The sequence below is a fragment of the Anser brachyrhynchus genome (assembly GCF_964034855.1).
Source record: "Anser brachyrhynchus genome assembly, chromosome: 7".
In the NCBI taxonomy this organism is placed as follows: Eukaryota; Metazoa; Chordata; class Aves; order Anseriformes; family Anatidae; genus Anser; species Anser brachyrhynchus.
Genome location: NC_137701.1, coordinates 16413539 through 16439836, shown reverse-complemented (window position 1 = coordinate 16439836; position 26298 = coordinate 16413539). Strand labels below are relative to the sequence as shown.

Here is a 26298-nt window from a genome sequence, read left to right as displayed (position 1 = left end):
GGAGGGAGGAAAATTATTAAAAGAATGAACACCTGGGCAATTGCTCAGCTTTCCTGTAGGGATTCAATTCTTTAGGGAAGCAAACATTTTTGTGGTTTACTTATAAATGCCACAGAAATGTTAATATTGTTTAAACTCCATGTTTCAAAAAAACATAGGGTGTCAGGCAACCTGTACATGGAGATCTTCGTTCATTTCCCAAAAATGACTGAAGGTTTATATGTTATTAAGACTTGGGTTGACGTTTTTTAGCTGGTGGCACTGCTGGAGAACCAAGCACTGAAATCAATGGATCAGATAGGGCATAGCAAGCCCTTTGTATAACTTTCAAGATGAAAAAAATTAATAGTCACTATAAACATTTGTACACTTTCACTTGCTCAGACACAGAAAGGTGATTTCTGTATGCTTGTGGTGCAAGAGTTGACCAGAGAAAAGGCAGGAATCCTGAATATGTAAAAACAACAGAGGTAAAGGAACGAGAATTATGTGACATATGAAAGTATTTATGTAGAATTACAGGGAAATTTCAAAGAGAGGTCTTTGTAAGCAGCAGTGAAATGCATGTTGTTGCATCCATAAAATATGCAAAAGATTTCTTTATTTCCTTTGCTAGCTGTTTAGTTGCTATTCCTTAACTGACTGCTGCAATGTTGTGAGTCGATCATTGTTACCCAGCATATTATGTCACTAAAAGCATGGAGTAAAACCAAAAAAATCCATTAATTTTTGTCTTTCTTTTTTACTGTAAATGAATCAATAGCAGATTGAGAGAGTAGATAAAAAGTTGGTGAACTTCAATTGTCTGAAATGGCATGCCGATATGAAAACGCCCGAAAGGAAAATTGCGATGACGTATTTCCATTTCAAGGCACCTCCTCCCAAAATACCTGCTGCCTGCTGGGGAGTACTTGCAGGCTTGGTGGGAGCAGGATTGTTAGAGATAGATTGTATTAGTCCATCTTCCATGAATAGGCTGATGGAAAAAGAGAGCAGGGAAAATAAAAAATAAATAAATAAAAATAAATTAATTAATTAAAAAGGCAAGTAAGACAAGTATTGAACATAGTTCTTCTTTAATGGGCAACTCTGTGTTCTTTTTTTTTCCTCTCCCCCCATCAGGTTCTTACATCTACCATCCTTCCACGCTGCTGTATGTTGCCTGTTCTTGCTTTCAAAATATTGTAGGAAATGTTATTTGCAGAATGAACTACAGCAAGATTTGAAAGAAAACTGTCTCTTTGGACTGGTGTCAGTCTTTTCCCAGAATCCCCTAACTCATTAATGTATAGCATTTTAAAAGCACTTTGTTATTGCATTTTACAGCCTTGTTTCTTTTTCTGAAGTTATACTTGTTATTCCATGACAGATCCTTCCCATTAGAGAGATTTATTGAGACATTGTGCTAATAAGTTAGTTGGAAAAATTCCACGCCTTGACTTACAGGATGGTATGTGTTGTTTATTCTCCAGGTGCAAAGCCAGATAATACTTAAATAGATACAAAGTAGGAGCCAAGATTTAAAAGTCCTTTCTAAAGCATAATTTCCACTGAAGTCAGAGGAATTTTGCTCAAGAATGGCCATAGGTTTTGGCTGACAGCAGACTTTCTTAGGGGAAAGTATGGTGTGTAGTGTACAGGAAACCTCCTGTCATCCTGCTGGTGATTTAACTACTGAATTACTGGCATTCTCTTAGGCCTGCCATCAACGCTGCTGAAATCTTCAAAGATTACCCTGCTGTCGTCTCATAATACCATTAATTGTCCCCACCAATGTGAACTGGAAAAGGCTCTGATTAGCTACTACAATAATCAAAAAATTCCCATTAGTTCTTGCACCACTGGTTTTACTGAAGCCAGTCAAGCATCTGTAACACGATGGTGCTGCAGTCCTGCTGCCTGAGGAAGGGGTTTTAGTCCGTCTGTCCTCTCTCTGACAGACCGCAGTACCAAAGACAAGGTCAGTGGTGGGTTGTGCTCTTTAAAAACATGTTTATTCTGTTCCACGAGGCAAACGGGTGGGTGGCTGGCCAAGCTCCAGTGCTGCTGGTGGCTGGGGAGGGACCTAACAGGGTCCTGCAGGCTCCGGGGCTACCTCTGTGTGTCTGGCAGCTGGCACCATGAAGGCAAGTGCCCCAGCTCAGTGCAGGCTTCCCCTCTCTTGTCTTTCTTTCTTTTACAGTTTGAGACATGAGCTTGTTATGAGGGACCCTATTTCTGTGGAGCCTAAAGGGACAGCATACCTTCTCCTGGCAGGTTTTTAGAAGACAGAGTGCAGATGGCAAGTGGCGATCTGCACTAGGACAGCTGGCCCCAGCTGTGTTACTGATTTTACAGAGATTACATCCTCGTGCATGTATGTGTGTGTCCGTCCTCTATGAGCTCTTGTGTACACCAAAACTCCAGCCTCTGCATAGCATGAAAATCCTGTGGGTAGGTCAGGCCTGTGAAGAACACCTAAGGTGTTATCTGTCCCCAGTTCTCAGGGTACACCATAAGGTGTATTTAAAGCATGAAGCTAAAAGCTTCCTAAAGCTCTCCATCCATTCTCCACATTGGTGCTTAGGTCTACGGGTCTTCTCTTATTCTCCTTATTTTCTTCCTTAGCTGCTCAGCACAATGGTGGGTTGTGATAAAAGTCTCAGTTGTTCTGTTCGTTCCTCACAAGTGCAATTACATTTGACCTTTCCGCAGGGAGTATTATACTTGGCAGCTGAGTGGATGCTAAATGTCTCTCGTGCTTTGTTGAGTTCACTCCTTTACCCAGCAAGGCAGCAGGGTCATCCTCAGCAGCAGCACCTTGGGCAAATATCAAGCAAGATGTTTTTGCACTCTTTACTAAGCCTCAGGCCGCTTGGTGACATGCTACTGACTGCCAGATACAATAAAGCTGGCTGATGGAGTTTGTACAAGTTCAGTGCCTAGAGCAAGGGTATTTCTGCTATAGATTTGGGTTATGGTTTTTTGTTTGTTTGTTTTGGGGGGGGGGGGGGGGGCAGTATTTGTAAAGTAACCTGGTATTTCACAGATTCACAGATTCACAGATTTCTCTAGGTTGGAAGAGACCTCAAGATCATCGAGTCCAACCTCCGACCTAACACTAAGTACTCCACTAAACCATATCCCTAAGCTCTACATCTAAACGTCTTTTAAAGACCTCCAGGGATGGTGACTCCACCACCTCCCTGGGCAGCCCGTTCCAATGCTTAATAACCCTTTCGGTAAAGAAGTACTTCCTAACATCCAACCTAAAACTCCCCTGTCGCAACTTTAGCCCATTCCCCCTCGTCCTGTCACCAGGCATGTGGGAGAATAGACCAACCCCCACCTCTTTACAGCCTCCTTTCAGGTAACTGTAGAGAGCGATAAGGTCGCCCCTGAGCCTCCTCTTCTCCAGGCTGAACAAGCCCAGCTCCCTCAGCCGCTCCTCGTAAGACTTGTTCTCCAGACCCCTCACCAGCTTGGTCGCCCTTCTCTGCGCTCGCTCGAGCACGTCCATGTCCTTCTTGTAGTGAGGGGCCCAAAACTGAACACAGTACTCGAGGTGCGGCCTCACCAGAGCCGAGTACAGGGGCACAATCACTTCCCTCGACCTGCTGGCCACACTGCTTCTTATACAGGCCAGGATGCCGTTGGCCTTCTTGGCCACCTGGGCACACTGCTGGCTCATATTCAGCCGACTATCAACCAATACTCCCAGGTCCTTCTCGGCCAGGCAGCTTTCCAGCCACTCATCTCCCAGCCTGTGGCGCTGCTTGGGGTTGTTGCAGCCCAGGTGCAGGACCCGGCACTTGGCCTTGTTGAACTTCATACAGTTGACCTCAGCCCATCGCTCCAGCCTATCCAGATCCTCCTGCAGAGCCTTCCTGCCCTCGAGCAGATCGACACACGCACTTAGCTTGGTGTCATCTGCAAACTTACTGAGGGTGCACTGGACGCCCTCATCCAGATCATCAATAAAGATATTAAAGAGGACCGGCCCCAGTACCGAGCCTTGGGGGACTCCACTAGTGACCGGCCTCCAACCAGATTTGACTCCATTCACCACAACTCTCTGGGCCCGGCCATCCAGCCAGTTTCTAACCCAGCGAAGCGTACGCCAGTCCAAGCCCCGAGCAGCCAGTTTCTTGAGGAGAATGTTGTGGGGAACGGTGTCAAAAGCCTTATTTGTCAAAAGCCTTATTAAAAGCCTTATTTGTTTGGGGGGGGGCAGTATTTGTAAAGTAATCTGGTATTTCTAGGGCATGAAAGATATTTGGTACTCCTGCTAGGCAAAACTTACTCTGTTTTGGTTGTGTAACAATTCATTTACTTAGTTTATACTGACCCTTAGTGGTAAGCTGAAATTTGAATTGCATTGCTGGGTTTCTAAATTTTGCTTTTCTCTTTCGCCCAACTGTTCAGAAAATGGCAGGAATATTTGCTGTGCATCAGGATAGTCTAACTATGTAAATAACCTACATTGTCTTTGACAAACGTAATGGGCATGTTAAAATAATGACGACAGGTGTTATTAGCTCTTCTGAATGGAGGGCTGGGGAGAGTGGAGGTGTTGAAAGGTTATTCCAAAATACAAAACAAAAACGTTGGCATTGAGAAGCAATACTCTCCACATAATGAGAAACAAATAAAAACTCAGTATCTGGCACTAACGAACACCTCGAGCTAACTGTGGAGCGAGTATTAATTAGGTTTCCAAAATAGCATCTTTCTGAAAAGCAGCTGAGGTGTAATATTGCTCCTTATTAATCAAAGCAATGGGACAATGTGAACTCTGCAAAAAATAAATGGTTTGCAGATGGCTGTGTGCATCTTTAATAAAGACAGAAGAACACAAGTTACAGCTTTAAATGCCAGAGAGCCTTTCTGCATCTTCTCCTTTTCAGAAAGCGATATTTGCAGTTTTCAAGGCAGTGAGGAAAGTGTGTTGGTTTCTTATTACATTTTCCCTGCAGCATAAATTCTGTTGATGTGCTTCCCTAATCATGCTAATTATACTGCCATATGTTGCTCTCATCTTTCTTTTTCTCTCCTAATGGGACATAGATTCTCTCTTTTGAATATGTCATTTGTTTATTACATTTATCAAGGGTTTTAACATTATATGGGACTTTTAATTGCTTTCTTAAACACTCAGCAGATTGAATATTAAAAACAGACATGAAGGTCAATTATAAATAATATTTAAATTGATTGTGCCGTTTTTATTCTCTAATTTACTGGAAATATCAACTGTGTAGCCCTGATCCTGTACCCATTATTTGCTTGCTGACACGCACGTGTCCCTCAGAACTTTTTATGGCTGCAATCATAGTTCTGCACTACCCAAAACCACCTTGTTAGTAACAGAACGGGGGTCTTTCTCAGACACGAATACTAAAATAAAGATTCATTATCCACCAAGTAACAGTGCTTGACACAAATTCATTGCCATTCATTCGAATTGTACATTACTGGAGTACCTCAGGAAATGAAGTCAAATGTTCATTTCTGACTGGAAAGAAAAAAGGAAAGAGTTCTCAAAGAAAAGGAAGTATAATTTCAATAAAAGAATTAAAGGCAGCTAGAAGTTGAGTAGTGCCTTCTACAGAATATCAGAGTTTCCTCCTGCTGCAGAATACCCTCAGTAATACAGCTGAATACAGAGAAATAGGGACAACCTATCACGACCCAATTATCAAATTAATTCCTGACATAATTACACTGATTTGACTGGTTTTCATGGCATTATAGCATGGGTGCATTTGACCCATTCGCTCACTGAATTTGGACAAAGAAAACTATAACAGGCTATATATAAATAAATAGCACATACTTTCATGTTCGTTGATAGGTTTTTCACAATATTTTGATACAAGCCTTAAGGTCTTACTTTACTAAAAGTCCTTCTTGCAGGTTCAGGAGAGTTGCTTGTGTAAGTGCTCAGGATCAGACCCTATATGACGATGAGACAACTTTATAACTACAGTCCAAACAAAATGAAAAATCATCTGTTCTGTTGAACTGTGTTCAAGGCCCAGATTCCACTTACTATTTTGACTCTGACCGCATTATATTCATGTGTTTAATTTTGTGTTACTTCAGACTTGTAAAAGTGATCTACATATGGTGTTACAAATGTACAAGACTCCTCAGCTTTAGAGTACATATGCTGAGGACAGTACCTATCAAGATTAGCTAATGAAAAGTTCTCCAACAGTAATCAATCCATATGTAAGAAGCATCGATAATAGTTTTACTGCCATCTTTTAGAGTTGTGGGTTTGGGAGTATTTTGTTTGTTTGTGTTTTATTTTGTTTTTGTTTTATTTTGTTGTTTGTTTTCGTTTTTATTTTTGTTTGGTTTATTTGCAAAGTTTTATTTGCCTCAACACCTTAATTACTTCAATTATTGACAGTCTACCAAATGTGGGATTATGCTTTCTTTCCTTCTGATCGAAGGGCTGAGCTATACACGCCCAGCCTCTCACTGCCTTTGCTGCCCACTGCAAAAGGGCTGTAGGAAGAGGACTTGCCTAAGCAGAAGTATTTTGTAGGAACATTCAGCCCAACAGCCCAAAACAGTTAAAATCCGTGTTTTTACAAGGTGTTTTTTTTTCTTTTCTTTTTTCCCCCACATCCTCCACATTTATATCTCTCTGGTTATGAGTTGCCTCTTTGTTCCCAGAGGACTACTTAGAAGTCCACAGTCCTGTAAAACTTCTGAATGTCTGTCCCAGGACACAGACAATGGAGACCCATTAAAAAATTGCATGACCAGGAAAGTAAAACTATCCCAGGAAAGCTACTTAAATGTTTGCATAGTGTATTTGACAGAGAACACTTTCTTTTCTTTATAGTATTAAATGCCATTTCTACTCATTTTTCCATATCTGTGTTTTCATGGATTTGATTTTTCAAATAATTATTTACATTTGGATGCACTCCCCTCTCAGATAAGTCTTTGCTAAGCTACTCTAAAATTAAAATTTTAAGCCGTTATTGAAGAATGTTAGTTATATTTATCTTTTCCACTTCCTCATGTAATAACTCTATAGTCAGTTAAAAATATGCATTTTATACATTACAACTAGGGATCTTGATTAATTTCTTAATTTGAAGTTATTTTGGTCCCAGTAGTTGCTTGTTTGACTTCTGGCATACTTACAACACATGACGAGCCTTCAAGCATGTGGCTGAAGAGGGAGAGCATCTGGGATAAAGGAATTGCAAAGAACATGCTATGAAGTAGATGTCTGTATTTACTACCATCATGCACCTTGTTAGGATGTGATGCAAGTCCAAGCCAACGGGATTCTTTCCACTGATTTCCGTTTGTAGCAGAATGAGGCCCTGTACCACTGAACTCTGCTGATTAAACTTATGCTATGGCATAGAGGTACCTCTGAAAGTCGCACCCTTCCTGAAGAATTGCTGCTAACATGAACAGTCCCAGCAATTTCAACAATGCCAGCCCATGGTTAAAATTTTGGGGAGAAAATACTGCTTTATTGGTTATGGCTTCCTTCATATGAGGGCTACTTTAGCAGTAAAGGTTAAGAAGGAAAAGCTTACTGAGAGAAATTGTTTTCAAGAGTGCTATGAGATGCAAGTGAGTTTGTATGGCAGACTGGCACAGTTACGGAAAAAGCATGGAGCTGCAAGCAGGCAAAAGGTGTGGAAACAACCATTTATGATCTGTCACTTTCCAAAGGCAATCATATGCAAATGAGCAATGCTTCAGTAAAGCAAATTTGTAACTAGCATTCAATAGCTTCACGATCCTTGCCCTCAAATCAAATTTATTTAGGAATATCATCATAGGAAATACGGACAAATACAGCAGAATAAAAACACACATTTGTAGATTGCCTTGTTGAAAATTAAATAAAAAAATACTGGCTAGATCATAACCCATAACAATATTACATAATATATTTGTCAGATATCTCAAGATAAAAATACAAAATAAAATTCTTGAGGGCTAATCTACAGCTACAGTTCCTCAGTGTGCTCGATGCAGGGATACATGCCCATAATGCTGTGGGAGAGATGCATATACAAACACCATTTCTTATGGCCCCATGCAGTGTTTTGGTAGTGCAGCCTTGCAGGTTTCAGAGAGAAATTCTTGTTCAGGAGAGGCCCCAACAAGAAGCCTCTCTGCCATCTGAATGTGAATTCCACCCAAGGTCAAAGCCTTAGCTAACACATGTTGGTTATTACGGTCTTCTCCACCAAAGTAAATTTCTCCTCATCCAAATAACACAGTAAGCTTTGGGTCATGTCCAGATAAAACCTTGCTAAGAATAAAGGAAGAAAGAAAGAGAATTAGCTGGCTTTAAAGAAAAAATAAGGACTCTGCTTGTATTTCAGTAACATCTACCACAGTGATTAAAACTGAATACAAATGAGCAAGTAGGAATATTTATACACAACTCACATTTCTATATTAATGAAGGAGATCTGCAGGCACTGAGTACCTCCTATGAGATCAGGAATTCCTCCTAGCCTCTGCAGTGGGAGATCACAGGACCGGGTATAACAACAGGACACCAAGAGCCCCACAGGATGCTCCCAGTAGACTGCAGAATCAGCTATAACTTCTGCTTCTATTTCCAGGAGAAAACTTCTGCAGAGTATCTCAACGGTGATGGGACAGAGATACAGAAAGAAAAAGTCAACTTCAACTACAGTAAAAGTCTGAAATTGAAAATACAATAAGAACATTACATTTGGATTGCTCCTGACTTCTGTTGTCGATGAAGCATAAATCACGATATTGAAGAACATTACAAAGATATAACTGGCCTAATTTTTAAAAATACCAGTCATCTTTTGATCTTTTCAAATTTGGTGGGACTGCAGATGCTCAACACATCTGAAATAAGGTCCCATGTTTCGAGAGAAAAGACATAAAACCAAAATTCTCAGATCTTAAAGAAGATTTTCTACTGCCACAAGATATGGCAATTTACATTTAAAAAAAAAAAAGTCTGATATAAACAATATGCTTCTTTTGTCATAATGACTATGAGAAACCATAAGATGGTTTACATTTCATTATAAAGGAAAAAATTTGCCCAACATTCCCCGAAAAGGATTGCAAAGGTGCATGGAGTGATCCAGGCTACTAATGATTTGCTCAAACACTGGCATATAATATATAAATTCTTAACTCTTAGCAAAAAATATCAATTGCATTATAACATATATGATACAATTTCATTCGTTAACATTTCATTCTTTAACTGCACTGTACAGAACTTTGTCCATGCCAAATACAAGCCCTGGACCAGATACACAAAACAGTTTAAATGCACTTTTTACAACCTATATGCACAAATATTTCTTAAGTTAAAACTATGCATACTAATTATGCATAGTGTGTATATGGCTTACATATTCAACAACAGAAATTCCACCTTTTGGCATGCCCTTATCCCAGGGCTCAGAGTTTGTATTGTTCCCAGCTCAATTTCAATGGTTGTGCTGTCAGAAAGGAGACAGTCAAAGGTATGGATGTGTACGCTTCCCTCCATATGGGGTGATTGGTTTACTATTCCTTCTTCAATTGGGGGATAACGTGTCTTTATTGAGGCTGAGCCTGGTGCCTATGTTACGCGTGAGCTCTGGTTAGATCCCTGAAGCAGCAGGTGAGTAGTACACAGGCCTCTGCGTAGAGGGGAGAGCCACTGCCTCCACGAGTCCTCTTCAGAGTGGACCATGGCTGATTGCAGACTTTTTGGTCAGTGAGGTAATAACCACGGGGTCCAAAAAGGGGAACGGGGAATGCAGTGACCCAACTCACCCGCAAGCGTACAACCTGAAGAGGGGGGTGGAGGATTCCTGGTAGGCTGCAGCGGTTGTTGCAACGAGGTCGTTGGCGGGCTGCATGAGGCCAAGGGGCAAGCCGAGGGGCCCGTGCAGCTTGAGGGAAGCAGAGATGAACATGAAGTCTCTTTCCGGGCACAGCTGGGGCTGGATGGCTCATCCTGAGACTTCTCGCAGAGGTAACCGCCTGCGTGCTCCGCTTTCGCTGCCTCTCAGAGAAAGATGCTCTGGTGTTTTCTTTTAATGAAACAAGGCAAGGAAGGACTTTGTTGCATACTTGTCATCAACTTTGCATTTGAGAAAAACCATGATATAAGTCTTAGTGCCACCTTCCAGTTCTGCCTGAGAGGCAGAACTCTGCTGAAACGAAGCAATTTCCAGGTATTCATGTAGCAGTCTCTTCCGCCTACAAAACAATAAGCACCAGCTTCATGGTAGGGCTGACACCACTGCTGTGACATCTGAGAAAACACTGTTGGACTGAGAATGTTTTAATCATAATACTGGATGCTATTCAATTAATTATAAAGAGGTTTTCAAATACTGATTTCTTAAACACCATTTCTCTCCATATGGCAGCCACCGCAAAGGGAAAGAGTCATCATTCATGCAGGCTCATCTGTACAACTCTAGAACTTCCCACACAGTCTACATATTTTTAATTCCAGATATTTAAAGGAAGCTAACGAGTAGAACTTCAACGTTGCATGCAGCATGGTTGCATGAACAAGTGTCTATAGCAACATCTCATTTTGACTTTCCACTTCTATTGGATGCCAGTAGCAGTGACATGTAACAGCAATCCAGTGCAGATGATCATTGCCATGTTTTCACATGTCTCATGATTAATTGAAATGTCTGGTGTCAGTGATACAACAGAGCGAGGTCCAACTTTGGCTGAAAAAATCATTTTGGCTAGTTTAAGAAAGCAGAATAGAAGAGGAAATAACAACAACAAATACAACTGAAATTTTGAGAGTTGTTAAGTGCCTTGAGTTACCAGCTCAGGGTTTAATGTTTTACACTTTTGATCATTTTGTCCAATCACTCTGCACAGAAACAGGATGATCCAAGAATAAGGTGACAGATAACAGCCTCTGAGAGCACAGGTGCAGGAACAGACAGTGTTCTTCTTTTCTCCTGCAACAGGGTTCAAATGAAAATTTGTAAACAATAGGCCTTTAACTACTATTACTCACAGTATTTAATATAATTGAATCAAGGATTTATTATTGCATGATTATTTAGTCTCACATTAAAAATTCAGACACGTAAAAGTATTGGGTTTCCCTTCTATTGTATTGAATAACTTTTAAAGGGACATAGAGTGGGCTATAGCATATTCCAGTTTCAAAATTTTGTAATAAAACCACAACAGGAATAGACCAAAGAGGATAATAATAACAATAAGTGAATCCTTATCATATAAATCTCTCCTCTTTATAGGAAATAAATATCAAAATTACCTGTCCTGCCTGAAATGTCAGAAGCTTTTAAGAAATAGGAAATCTAGTTGTGTACCAGTGCTTGTTTTTGCTCAGTGGCTTTTACTATATCTTCTGATTTCTTACAGTGTATAGGCTCACCTGAAAGAAAAAAAAAGAATGTTATTGGGAAATCAAGCAAGGAAGTATACCAAATAAATAGCACTTGCACAGCCCTAGACAAGCAGAAACTCTTCTCCCTTTTCTATCTGAAGGTTAAAGTGAGGTTTCAGTCATGGCTTTCTTTAACTTCTTTCTTACTAAAATAAATATAGGACTGACTTAACTAATCATTGTGGTTTATCCAAAAGGCAAAAGATAGAATGAAAGCAATAGACCACACACCATGAAACAAAAATACAACATTTACACAAGCAGTAATGAAGTGTTATTTTTTTAATCTTCCAACTTATTGAAAGTCAAAATTCACCATCTGCAGAGATGTGCTGTTTGAATCCTCTTCGATGTAGGCATTAAAAATAGGGGCAAGTTTCACTTAGTGGAAGATGTCAATGTCAAGTATTAAAAATTCAATTAGTTCAATCAGATAGGAGAAATGATATCGAGTGACAAGAGTAGTTTTCAAACTAAGTGATACAATACGGATTTCAAACTTCTAATCATAATACTGAGTTCTTGTTTAAACTATTCCTTGAGTGATTTTGAATGAGTACAGCTGGGAAAATTATAAACTGAGTTTGGATGGTAGCCATGGGGGAAATGCAACAACCTTACAGTATTATTTACTAGCTGTATGGTAACTTCTCAGTTTTAACCAATGAACGGAGTGGTCCCACCAGTGATTAATAATGCTGAACTGAAAATGTGAAAAAGGAAATGCACAGAGTCTCAAAAGTAACAAAGATGAGCTGGGAGAAGGGGAAAAGCTACAGAAATAAAAATACAGGTTGGGGAAGACTTTTGAAAGACAAAACCCAAAGGCACGAGTAGCTAAAAGGGAAAGCAGTTGATGTGCAATTCAAATGGAAAATTGAAAGACAGTAAGTCAAAGCTGAAGAAGAGGCTCAGAGTTTAGAAAAGAAAGAAGAGAGGAATGGGAGCTCATGCGAATAAGCATGGGGAAATAGCATGGGGAATAGCATGGGGAATAGCTATGACTTCACCACTGCGTCACAGTAAACCAGAGAATTTTGTTACTGGTTTTTACCAATGGTTTCATTGCCAGGATGCTGCCCACTCTGTAACTGGTGTTCTTCCCCTCGCTTTTCTTAGGTGAATGTAGTGTGTGTGGCTGATAGACAGCCAGGTCTCTAAAGTATTTTGAAGCCTTATAAAATGAAGTAAAATGAATTAGAACAAAATTTTCTCCAGATCTTCCTGCCTGCAGTTATTTTTGGAGGGATTCAGAAAAACTTTTATTATTATCCATAAAAAAAAAAAAAAGAGGAGGTGGGGAGGGGTATGAAAGCACAATCTATTGCTCTAAATATTTAATTTTCATACTTGACTTCAACTGACTACCATGGTTTTAGGAGTGAGAGTGTTCTGTGAAGGCCTTGTGAAACAGGCACTGTGTATCTTCATAGAAACAAAAATGTATTGATGTAAATGAAAATGCATTAATCTTCGTAGAAACAAAACAGTGAACTCTAACACATACATAACTTTCAGTGTGTCAGTGTGCCAATTTTACAGCAACCTCCGAATGGTCACTAACAGCTTTTATCTCATAATCCGTGTTCTTTTTACTAGCACGTCACTTGATCTTTTAGTATCACCTTCCCTCCGTCTTCATCCTTGGCACGAACACAGCTGCTTCTGCCAGGCCCAGGCTCCCAAAGCCCTGCAGCTCTGTTTAGCCACACATGGGGAACACCACGAGCAGCACACAGAGCTGTGATCTGACCTGCTCTGCACAGACAGGAAGGGTTCCGTCCGACACAGCAAAACGCAGCTGAGCACCAAAGGGCTGCCACAAGACTGAGCTGCCCCCAGCACTTGCACGGCATGGATGATAACTTGATGCCACCCACATGGCCATAAATTAAACTGGCATGTTGTTGGTGTGTGTTTGTGCTGGTTTACCTGGTTATCCTCCAGAGGCTCTCAGATAGTGACTGCTGAAGGCTCTGCATGCTTTCTATAACTCGCTGTGACTGGATAGTCCTCTACTGTCACATGGGACAAAGTTACTGGTAATCTGTTTTATCAGAGATTTATTGTCTCCTTTACATTTTGATATTAAGGATTAATGTGGCTATCATCATGAGTGAAAAGTTAAAAGCGTGCCAATTAGCCATTATAAATCATTGAAACATGGAGTTGTTTAATAAAACATAAGCAGTTTTTAAATGAATGTTCTAATTAATAAATCACTCAGGAGAAAAGGAAGATCATCACTTAAAAAAAAATCACCTTATAATAGTTCCACTTAATCTTGTGACATTCAATTAAATGACAGTGAGATTGTGGAAAGGACAGAGGTGCTTCAGAGGAAAGCAGCATTCAGTCCCAAGCTGAGCTCTCCTACCAGTGCCCAGTTCTCCCTTTGCACTGACCAGGACATGGGGCAGAACAAAACCTGGTAATAAAATGTGATGGCATATGAGAACTAACCCTAGAAAGAGATGTGATATGAGGAAAGGAAAACAATCCCTTTTCTCTCTGTCTTTTTTTTTTTTTTTTAACAGAGAACCCTCTCATAGTATGCCTAACTATTTGGTGACAGTATCCAAGAAGGCAGATCATCTTCCCCTGTGATTACCTTTGTTTTCCATCCCTGTTATATTGCAATTGCTTTCCTACAGAATGCCGAGAGTTAGTTTTCTGTTTTTTATAAAGGACAATGACCGCTAACATATGAAATTAAATCTGAATAACTATGTTGCTTTTCTCCTTACCTACTTTCAGGTCTCTCTCCCAGCCCCAGAGCACCCAGGAGCTTGCTTCTCCACCCAGGGTGAGTCAGCAAGCACTTTGGGCATTGCTTTAGCCTGCTTCCCCCATCCTTAGTACAGGGCTGGCAGAAAGTTCAGAGGTAGAAAGATTTTGTATGGAGAGTGTTAATAATGCCCTGATAAATATATAGTGCTTCTTAAAATGATTAAAATACTCTAATTTGAAAACCAAGAAAAAAAAATAATAATCATCATGAAAACAATGTCTTATGTATGCTACCTTCTGCTTGCTTGCAAGTGAAGCATTCTGCTGAAAATTGCCCTGGTTGAAAAAGTGTCCTGTGTGAGTCTGCTGGCCATTAGCAGTGGAAAAGTAATAGAAAAGTACTTGTTACTCCACATGGAGGAACAGTAGATGAGATACGTAAAATAACATTTAAGAGTAATGGTGGTTCCTAGTCAAGGCCGAATCCAGAAGGAATATGCATGTATATATAAAAATATATATATGTGTGTGTATATATATATATATATTCTTTAATTCTTAGATTCCTGGTATCCACAGTTAGCTTCTCTCTTTCTCAAGTCTGTTCTCATTTCTATGTGCATTTATTCCTGCATGGAAACATACACTGCTGTATTTTTTTATTTTGGATTTTTACTCTTCCTGACTGTTCTGTATTATTTTCCCCAGCCTTTCTTTATTCCCATGGAAAAAATATTTTAATGAGAAAACAAACATAGTTAATTATGATGACATGGTATATTCTATGTTCATACTTCCTGTGAGACTTAAGAATTTATATAAAGGTTGGAGAGGGAAACATGCACTGTTGTTTTCCTTTGATGTGTCCAATTCCATGCACAAATACTACCTTATCCTAACAATTCCATCATTCTGGACAGTACTGGACTCTTAGAATAAATGTGTTGCAGCCAAGACTTCAGTGAGTCTCTCAGTCATGATGGTCAGCACTCAAAAGCCAGTCATTACTCTTCAGTTTTCATCCACCCTGAGTCTCCTGCAAAATCATCAGAGCTATTGCAAAACATATTTTTTAATGTTGGTTATTTTTAAATTATGAATTAGTGAAGAATGTTGTGTAAAATTTGCAACACCAGTTTCTTATTTGCAATCTTATTTTTACTTTAAGAAGATCTTCTAAATATACATTTAAAATATTTCTCATATGTAACAAAAAATTCTCACTTAATTCTTGAACTAAAAAATAACTGTTTTAATAAATTCAGTATTTTCCATTAGAAAATACAGTTTCAATTAAATCACATTTTTTTCACATAGTGAGAAATATGTTCCATCCAGGAAAACGAGAAGCAATTTGAGATAAGATACATATTCGGTATATACAAATGTCTCTCTGTTTCATCATTTGCACTTAACAGGAGATTTTAATATCCCATCAATTTGTGAAAAATATATGTTAAATGGGAAATTCTGTGAAAGAGTTTCTGCTGACTTAAAATATCATATTTAAATAGTATGTAGTCAAATTTCTCACTGAAATAGTAATATGGCTAATCATCTGTCCTTAGGAAAGAAAGTTCTAAGAATATGATGACATAGTTGCTCTGTAAGTCATTTCAAAAGACCAGAAAGTATTCAAAATAGCTTTCTATGACAGATTTAAATATTGAGAAAATAGGGACAATGCAAGAATTAAACGTTATTAAAGTATAAATCAAACTATTTGATGAAATAAAAATGAAACATAAATGACATTGTGACTGACCAATAAACCCTAACAATGGAAGAAGGCTCAGTGGAGATGGGCAAGGGCAATGTAATATCAAATAACTTCAGATAAGTAAATTTAATATTAAACATTGCACCCTTGATCTGTGGAATATCTGAAAGAGCTTGTTCAGAGAGTATTAGACTGACACTGATATGCTACAGAAACCACGCAAAACATCAAGCTCTCCACTTTCCTGTGATTTATCTACGCTGGCATGTGAACACAAATAATTTCTGAAGGAGATGGCAGAGAGTCAATTCAACATACTGCAAAGAACAGAAGTTTCACAGAAGTATCTGCTACATAAAATGACAACTGAAAAGACCTTCAAATATCAGATGCCTTTAAAAACAAAACCTAGTCAATATCTTTATTCTATCCATTGTAGTACTCAATTAAATACTTGTGGTAGTGTAAACCAGAAAGCTCTTCAAGCAAAAGAGAAATCCAGACTCATCCTGTTGTTTTCTGACTGAAGGGACCGGGAATTACTTGTGACAGAGTCCACGAAAGGTTCACGAGACTAAAAAAAATGCTGTCTTATTTTCTGTAGGCATAAGTTGCGTGACTAAGGATGTGCATGTCCACTGGAAAAACGTTAAGGTTTCCCAGGTCTAAACAGGTGAAAAGCCACTATTCTAGAATGCAAGATGCAATGAACTGGGAACACATACGTTCGCTGAGTAACAGTGTCATTCACCATGACAGCAGCAAGAACTGATGACTGCATTCATTAACAAACTGTAGCAGATGAATAGTTTCCAATGTATTTTGAAGAACTTTTCAGAATGTGCCATAGCTGGGCGCGTGTTCTATCAACAGCATGAGCTGTAGCCTGTGCTTCTCACATATTCTCACCAGGAGGAAAGGCACAGCATATAGTGTAGAGCAGTTTGGAGAAAAGATCCTTTCAGTTCCATTTCACTTCCAAAGTATGCAACAGTTTAGGTTTTTCAGGTACAGATGTTTAGTTTCAGTAGAGAAGCATACATTATTATACTAAAACTTTCTGTGTCGATCAGCTAGAAAATCCATCATGGCTCAGGCGTAAATTGGTGAATACCAGTAAGCGTGTGTTGGCCCATATCTCAGCCTCTGGAGTTGCCTTGAAAAATAATTTGCTGCTTCTCCTACTGTGTGCTGGATCACTTGATGCATCATGTCTCCTGATATATCTCCCCTTTTTCCATGACTTCTTATTATTCCATGGTTTAGGTACTGCTGCCTTTTTAGAGATGCAAGGGCTGAGTGCTGTCCTTGTATAAGCTTTGGTTTTTCATTCAGGACACTACCAGCACTATTTATTTCCAGAAAACATTTGAATCTCTCTCTCATTTCTGCACCATTATTCATCTGAACTGTTTTTGACTATTGACATATCAAGAGAAGAATCCTCCTTGGATTGGTGGAAATCCTGTTATTAATCTTTTTTACCATCTTCAAGAAAAAATATACCTTCTAGATGACATTTGTCACTGGAAATAAACTATTACAAACTCGACCACTTCCTACCCTTTTTATAAATTTTGTAGATTGAAGTGTTAAAACATAAGGCCTTCTGTAGCAAATTTCCTGCCTTGGCAAATGAATTCCTCAGAAAAAGATTAGTTTTTTTTCCAAAGTAAGAAACCTCTACTCTCATATGAAAGGTGGATTTTAAAGATTCACAAGGCAACAGAGTGCAAAAATTGCATGCCAAGTCGTATCTGATTTCACAAACAACATTTACGTTCGTAAATCATCTACTGACCCTCAAGGACAGCTACACCACAATGGCATTCTTCTCAGCTTGAAATACAACAGGTGTAATTTTTCCTACTGTCTTCCTCGCCCAGGAGATGGGAAACTTTTCTAAGGTACTTAAATTTCAAATTGGACCTTAACAGAAAAAATGGTACAAAAAAATGCATGTCAAAGACAAAAACGTCAATTATTAGATGCTGTGGAATCAAATGCTGTGGAATTAATTTTAGTGTAAATATTTTGATTTAGCACCCTAAATTAACCATCTGTTATTGCTGGTGGAAAAAAAAAATAATCTGTCAACAACAAAAGCATGGGAGCACTGAAATTGGGTAGAACGTTGGACTCCAGAATAAGTGGGAGTTCTCCATAAAAAAGATTTTTTAGAAATACGCCAAGTCATATACTTATGTCTAAGCTAAGCTTCATAAGCACTTCGGTGCTGTTGCTCAGACAATGCCATATTTCTGGCACAGTATTTCAAGGCTCACTGTCATAAAATTATTAATGAGTTTAACATTTTAATTAGAAGCGAAGAAAACAAATGCCATTATATGCTTTGATTATTCCTGTTACCTTAATACCTCAAATTTATTCTAACAATAAGCAAATTCAGACCGTATGAAAATAAAATAAAATTGCACTATGTCTTTCTTTTACATTGCTAACATCTAATCATATTGCTTGGGCATCTTGAACTTGATAATGTTTTAAAATCATCGGATACTAAACCACAGTCAGCTTGTGATAAAATACTTACATTCCAAAAAAAGTATTGTGACATTATAGGATTTTTTTGGCTGCTCTGCCTGTCCTGGAAACTACAGCCAGGAGACTGATCTTTTGTATTAAGAGCATGACCCAGTCCCAGGCCTACTACTGTTAGGAAATAGCATCTACATAAATTGATCAAAGTTAGATTAATATTCACATTGTATTTAGTACAAAGGATGTACTTTACAACATAGTAGTCATATTAGGTGCCTAAACTAAGGTTGTGCATTTTAATAGCACAATGATTACAAAATGTTAGATAGTTCTATTTTGAAAGTTTACTTCATTCTTCAGTAAGGAAGCATATTTAATTGCAATATGCACCTATAAATTATTTTAAGATCATTCTTGCAGTTCAACTAAAAGTCTTGGTATTTTATATGAAGGACTTTCTACAAAATACCAAATAACTAATATCAAGAAGATTATACTTGCTTATATCAAAGCTCTTTTATTTGATGGGTTTAGGACACTATTGCTTCTACATTGCCTGAAGCAACTTTCTTATCCAGGAGGTTTTACAACACCTTGTTTTGATATTTCACTACTGTCAGTGTTTGACAAGGAGATACCAGACACTGCTGCAGCTTCGCCCTGGACAGTTTCATTAGATTGACTGGTGCTTTGTGAAGAAGTATTACCATTCAGTGGGTCTGTATTCTGTGTTTCTTGCTGGGCATCGGTGAGATCTTTCTGGTTCGGATCAGAGTTAGTGCATTTTTCTGAGTTGGATTCATCACTCAGAGAAGTGTCGGAAGTGACTACTTGTAGGACGATGGATCTGGTAGGACAGGTTGTACCATCGCTTCCCTGACTACTCTCATTTTGTATGCTTCTTGTCTCTTCCTGTAACTGTGCATCTGTGGAATTTCTGCTCTGGTCTTTTTCCTGTTCATCAACATTTCTCACAAGTTCTTCTACAAAGAGGGAACAAAATATGTGAATTAGATATGAAGGACATGCCACAGTTGTTTGATTTCAGAGTAGTGACTGAGTTGCATATGGGAACACTGTGAACATAAACTTTCTGCATGAAGACGTGCATCAGTGTGTTAAATAAGGGTCAGATTCTGGTCCTGATTACACTATTGCAACTGAACCATAGTGGTCTGCTTTCCGGTTTAACCTCCAATTTGGACATCTTTATTTGGAGGCAGCAGCAGCAAACACACTGTAAGCTGAAGGATGTGAGCAGAAGGACCCCATGATGAAGCACCAGCAGTGGTGCTTACCACAACAGGACTGGGAGGGGCAGAGCTCACCAGTTCTGCAACAGAGAAAGGGCATGGAGGGGAACACCTTGCCAGGAAGGGGCAGGTGTCAGAACTGAAGCGAAGCCCTGAAGGAAGTTGGCTTCCCAGGCTGGAAAAGTCCAAGGCAGCTACACAGAGTTTTGGCTGGGAAAAAAAAAAAATCAGAAGGCTATATACATGCAGTCCAGTTCTGCTGCCATTATGGCTAGTGGCACATACAGAATAGGAAGGAGGAAATATGGGGAAAATAGTGGTTCAGGGGAGAGAAGCTATAGGAAAAAAAAACAACAACAACAACGAAAAACTAATGGAATGCTCTATTCCATACTCTGTTGCAGAAACTTGGAGAAAAGTACAAATGAAATGGCCCAGAGTGAAAGGAGACAGAACAGAACAGCACAGAGGAAGCACCAGGACAAACCAGAAGATAAAATAAAGCTGCGAATGGAAATCCTGTGACACAGGCTGAAAAGTGTGATACAAATAACCTGTACATGTTCATGAAGGCACTATTTCTCTTGTTATTGGAATCAATTTCATAAATTCAAATTTTAGAATCTGTATGCTAATACAGAAGATACAAAATACTACCAATTTAAAAAGTGAAAGCATTGCAGTTTGAAAAATACCTCCACAAAATAGCCACATGTCATGGCATAAAATTACTAACTTGGCTGTGCCCACAGTCTTACAGAAGTAAACCAACCATTTGGATACTTATTTTCTTCAATAGGCAAGTCTCTGGAAATAAACTTTGGTCATGAGTGACCAGTCCAAATCCAGACCAAAAGTGATTGAATTTGATGACTTAGGGAGAGGAATATTTCTGCATCTCAGACTGCAATCACATTTCCACCACAGTCAGCATTGGGCATCCATTTGGCATCTCTGTAACATCATTTTCCTGAATCCAAAGAAATGTCCCTTTGAGGTGCAATTTGGCCTGTGAAATGGGATGGAAAGGAAGACTTCCAAACCTGAGGTGAGGTGCAGAAGCACAGAATATTTAAATAATTTCCTTTCAAGTTCTTATACTTTCTGGGATACTTTTAAGAAACTCAAGAAGTTTCAAATTTGAGCAATTTCAAAAGGCAGTTTTTCTACAGAATTTAGACTTGTTTTGGACTTCTGAAACTTGGACAAGTACTCTTTTTTTCTACACCCTTCAGTACAGCTCGTACAAAGAAGTGGTTGGACTAAAGACATTAAGAAATAAGTATGCACGACTTGAAGCAAATGTGATGTTCAATCCAGATATGTTAATTAAAGCATCTGTCATTTGTTATATAATCTACCTACCTAAGGCTTTTGTCCCATGAAACTGATTTACATCACTTGCTTTGTTTATTTTGTTGTTGTTATTGATGGTTTTATTGTTGTTGCTGTTGGTTTTTACTTTTTTTCCTTCTTTCTTTCTTATTAAAATGTCCCTATATCAGCCCACAAGTTCTTGCACTTTTCAGTTCTGTCCCCCATTCCACTGGATGCGGGGAGAGTAAGCGAATGGCTGTGTGGTGCTGAGCTGCCTGCAGGGTTAAACTGCAACAGTCCTTTTGGTCCCCTGTGTGGGCACAAATGGGTGAGATAACAACAGATCTGACCAGAGTGTGTAAGAACAAATTTGTTTATAATTTGTTATAAGCATTATATTATTTTAATACTTGCCAGCACAACGCTGATTTATTTGCTCTCAAGGTTGTTTTTTGTAACCCTTTTCTTGTTGTTTGTCAACTCCAAGGGCTGGTCTAAGGTTGTTTATGGTTTTTTCAGTTTGTATATAGCATATGCTCATGTTACACTGACCACAAACCTTATCCAGTATTTGTATCCAGTATTAGTGTCATTCTTGTACCTCAGGTAAATTCTCATGGAACCTATTAGCAAGTACACTCTTTACCTTTTCTCCACAGGGACCCCATCTCAGTGGGGAACAAGGCTGGACACCTTCCCATTCACCTTCCCTTTCTCATTCATATTCTAGAACAGCCACCAACTACTACTACAAAAGTGGCAGCAGCAGGCTGTTGAATAATCCTGCTGGCTTAAACCACAACACCTTCTAAAAAACACACATCTCTTTTTTGGACACTGAGCATCTTAATAATATCACACCCATTCAGATAAAGGCAGGCACAAGTATGCTTTACAGTGAACTCAGGGCAGGCATTATTGTTGCTACCATTTTTGCTCTCCCTGTTTTAACTTGGTTAGAGTGCCTGGAGCCAGGCTTATTTACATATTTTCAATTGTTTGGTTTTGTTTTCTTTACAAGAATCCAAGTGTTATTCAGCAAAATTTCTTTGAGTTTGTAAAACGTTCTTCTCCTAACAGATGTGTTAGGGATGGCTCAGTCATATCCCTCTCTTCAGTACTTCTCTGCCATTTCTGAACTCCTGCCTTAAATCACTGTCTTTCATGAGAAGAAACAATGTCGTCTGATAAATAAACATGGCATAAGTGGTATCTTTCTTCTCATGTGTTTAGGCTGGGATGTTGGCAAAGTAATTGTCATGCATTCCTTTGTTTGGAAAACTGGCAGGAGTTGTGATGCAACAGCCAGGTTTCAGAATACTTGAAAAATTCTGCTACTCAGTAGTTTCAGCTTTTGTGGGGTTTTTGTTTGGTTGTGCATTTTTGTTTGGTTAGTTGGTGGGTTAGTAGTTGTTTTTTTTTGTTTTGTTTTGTGTTTTTTTTTTGCATCTACAGAAAATGTGTTAACTACTGAAGGTGACTTCTTTTCTTTCCCTCTTTGACCAAATACTACTACTCTTTCATTATGTCACCTTTTTTTGACTTAATAAGTGTCTGAAAATTGAAGCAAGTTCTTTAAATAAATATTGTACTTGTTGATTATGAGCCCACCTTGTATTGTTTCACAGCTGAACAAGAAAGTGTTGGTAGCTGTGAGCACTGCAGAGCAGCTGAGATCCTCCTCACTTCTTGCTTTGTTTAGACAAATGTGACCTTTTAGTTGCTTTGAGATTTTTTAAATAAATAAACCATCTAAACATCCTAACCTTTTTTCAATAAAAGTACCTTGTACTGTGTTTTTATTTATGAGAATGTTGTAGGATTCTCACTGATTTCTTATTAAAGAAATAAAATAATAGGCTAAGTCCTCATGAAGTTTCCCAGTGCCAGCAATGAACATGGCTGGAAGCTTTATTTTGTCGTAAAAATTTGACATACCGGTTACCTATTGTTTGCTGGACTGCATTGGAGTGCTGAATTCCTGTCAGTCCAAGGAAGGACTGAACTTTTCATAGACCACCAGAACTGTCATACAGCTCTGGCTAGCACTGTGCCTCTGGGAGTTAACTGCAGGACCCCGTGGTCTCCAGAGTATCACCACTCTGCTGCTGCTCAAGCCCTGGTGAGGCTGCATGACCAGCTGCAGCACTGATGTCCACTGGCTCAGTTGCGTTACTGCCTGTGTGCACAGCTACATTTTCAGGATGAGGTTTACTAGGTGGTGAAGAAGCTTTTCTACATTTTGGGACTTTCTCTTTTACTTCTCCATCTGTCCATTGACTTTCTTTTCCTGGTCTTTCTGTAATAAGAAACAGATCTTTCAACTACCATCATCTGTACAGTAGAGGGCTTAAATGAGACTTTTCTGTCTCCAGCGACTGCACTGCTTTAGCATGTGCTGACTTACCAAGAGTGGAGATGAAAAACACAAAAGCCACATGTAAGCGGAACACCAGCTAATGGCAGCTACTGTCAGAGCATCATACACCAGTAAAGCTAATGTCTGTTGAATCACATCACTATTTTTATTGCTCTGTTGAAAATAAGCTATAATAATTTACCCTTATGGAAAGATGCAATGACATTGAAGCATTAAGAATTAGCAAACTACTGAATTAGAGAGGAAGGCTGTTCAGCTTCACTAAGAATGAAATGATTTGAGGAATTTTTAAGTAAGAATGCTACTTGATGTTATGGACTCCCTTTATATATTACTACAAGACTTGTTTGATTTCTAGGCTTGTCAGTTTTCTTTTTTACTGGAAAACCAGACTCCACAAAGTAGGGACAAAAGACCTAACCCAGGACAACACTGGAAGGAACTGCGTCTTCCCAAAAGACATGTTCTCGCATCAGCCATTTTAAAGAGAGGAGGAAGAGAGCAGCAGTAAAGATCAAAACTATGCAGAAAGCAAGAGGACTGATCCTGGTGCCTCTGGGACTCCTTAAAGAAATTTCCAAGAGTTCCCAAACAACCATGGCTGACTTTTCCAAACCCAAGAATAGATCACAGCAACCCACAGAGTTATCTAGTCACCAGCCCCTTCCATGTTCAACTCCTCAGGCAGATTTGATCACAGATTTAGAAGTATAAAAACTACTGCAAACCATATAATCCAGTGGCACTTGATGCCACAGCATTATGTCATACAGGGAATGTAAGGAAAGGCTTTATTGCCCACTGGTATATGTTGTGGGGGGACAGGTAACAGGTCCTGCTCTTGGGTTCAGTTACAGTTCCTCAGTCTGATGTACTGGACACCACAAATACTAAATGTTTCCTGCCACTCTTGGCTCAGACCAGTCACTGTACTTCCTCAGACCTCAGAAAATTTCTCTTACCACAGTTCTTAACACTTTTCTGCATTAGCTCAAAACTGCTTGTGACCTAAACATTTTAGCACTGCAATTAAAATCACTGTCTCTGGTACTACACGGGGCTCTGTTAGCCCTCTGAATTTATTTTTCTCCAACAGATTAATACAGTCTATTAGAGTAGATTTCATGTGCCAAACTGTCAGTCGGTTTCCGTGACTGCCACACATATCCTCCTAACACCCGCCCCTCCTCGTGTCTGCTAAATCAGATTAATATGCCATCAGATTTTTGCATTTCAGCAGCTGTTACTCTCTTCTTATTAGGGAGTCTGCAGAGATAATCTTTCAGACAAAATGGAGCTGAACCCTGTGGTTATTGTGACTGGAAGGATGCAGGTCTGAAAGTGCCTGAGGGGGGCCTGCAGGTATGATGGCGAGGTCTTTCAGAAGAGACATTTGCTATTCAAAGCTGCAGCCCATGGGAAAAAAAAAAAAAAAAAAAAAAAGCTGATCCTCACTACAGAGATGCAAATTGTTTTTTTTCTTATTTTTTTTATCAAAATTAAGCACAAGACAGTGTGAGAGCCTTGCTTAGTTTTTCAAGCCATGCAGCACTTAGGCAAAAGGTGTTGAGGACAGTTTGCCACTGATTGCTTTCCATACAAATAATGCAACTTTTGTTCAGGTCCTGTAACAGTTAACTCATCACATAAGCATACACCGGGAAGAATGAATAGCACTGCTGGTCATATTATCCTGAAGTTGAACAATGTTAGCATGCTTTAATGATGGGCCCATCCAACTGGCAGCTAGACCCTTGGTCTGTACACTGCATTCCTTTGTTTTATTGTATGACCTGTGGTGAGTGTCCTAAGCTGTCTGTGCCTCTGTTTGTTCACCTGTAAAGTCGAGATAATGTGTGCAATTTTTCTATGTTCTAAGTATAACTGCATCATGAAGTATCTTCTATGACACTTAAATCTTTCCCAACAAGTTGTTTCTTACAGGTTTTTCAATAGGCCAATAATTCCTAGACCTTAAAATCCATTAAGCAAACATCTTCCCTAACGTAACAACCTCTCAGACTCATCTCTGTTGCTACAACTATCACAATTCAAATAGGAGCAGCCATCACTACTAGGTGTTGAAAAAAAGCAGAAATGGTCTCTTTATCACTGTGTTGGGTTGAACAAAGACAGATTATCTGGTGATTAGGGGCTTGGAATATTAATTAAACATCAAGGCTTTCAAATTAGAATCCCAGATGTTTGATCATTATGGTAATTCCCTGGTAACATAATTCCCCGAAAGGCCTGAGAAACATTCCTCTAATTCTCCAGTGGTGAAAGGTTGAGGACCCTTAGGCTATAGAGGACTGAGCTACTCTGCATCAATTATACAAGACATGGCCTTTTTTTTTTTTTTTAAGAAAAATTGAGCCATCTTATTTTGTGAACCATTTGGTAAAGAAGCTCACAAACTGCTGCCTGGGTAGATAAGCGCTTTCCTTATTAACACAGGCTTTCCCAAAATAAGGCACTTTGCTGCTTGCACAAGCTGCCTGCTCTGAGTCAACAGTCTCAAGAGCACCATTTCAGGGAGCAGTAGCACCAGCAGCTGGACCTGCTGGATCTCCAGGAAAGCTGCCCTGTGTACAACCCTGCCAGTGTGTCTTGGTCTTCTGCTCTGGCCTGTCTGAGTACAGGAGTCAGACCATCTACGTCAGCACCCACTGCCTCCACTGAACTGCCTCCCAGACAGTGCTCCACCTGTAGCCTTACCCTGATAAGGTGAGAAGGTAGAGCAAGTCCAGGTCATGCTCAGGAGACTGCAAGGATTATTGCTAGTTTTTTTTTTATATTTTTTGTTCATCTGTATTACTACACTGTATTATAGAGATAACTCCTCCTGAGTCTGGGATCTAATCTGGTGGTCTGGGAACAACATATAGAGTTTGCAGACCTACGGACAAGAATGCAGATGGTTCTTTTAAAAGCAAAAGTACTGTTATTCAAAGTCAGTTCAGGAAGTGTTTGGAGGTCTCCGCGA

The 26298-nt window shown here is 39.3% G+C and overlaps 1 protein-coding gene and 1 long non-coding RNA gene across 19 annotated transcripts in view; one reads left to right on the top strand and one right to left on the bottom strand.

Moving 5' to 3' along the window:
- Window positions 1–1751: 1751 nt before the first annotated feature.
- LOC308198321 lies at window positions 1752–23365 on the top strand. The gene is made up of 2 exons (XR_013953826.1): window positions 1752–1960; window positions 20020–23365. It is a non-coding gene; the product is annotated as an uncharacterized lncRNA (long non-coding RNA).
- PDE1A (phosphodiesterase 1A) overlaps window positions 7655–26298 on the bottom strand; it is a 183690-nt gene continuing 165046 nt past the window's right edge. For 11 of the 18 annotated variants that reach the window (XM_080600441.1, XM_080600443.1, XM_080600442.1 and 8 more), the window contains 3 exons: window positions 19070–19345; window positions 11279–11398; window positions 7655–10952 (listed from right to left, as the gene is read on the bottom strand). In XM_080600441.1, coding sequence (XP_080456567.1) covers window positions 11322–11398; window positions 19070–19345 — 353 coding nt within the window. In that variant the 3' untranslated portion in view covers window positions 7655–10952; window positions 11279–11321. The remainder of the gene's footprint in view (window positions 10953–11278; window positions 11399–19069; window positions 19346–26298) is intronic. The other 7 variants (XM_080600434.1, XM_080600433.1, XM_080600435.1 and 4 more) reach the window with 2 other exon arrangements.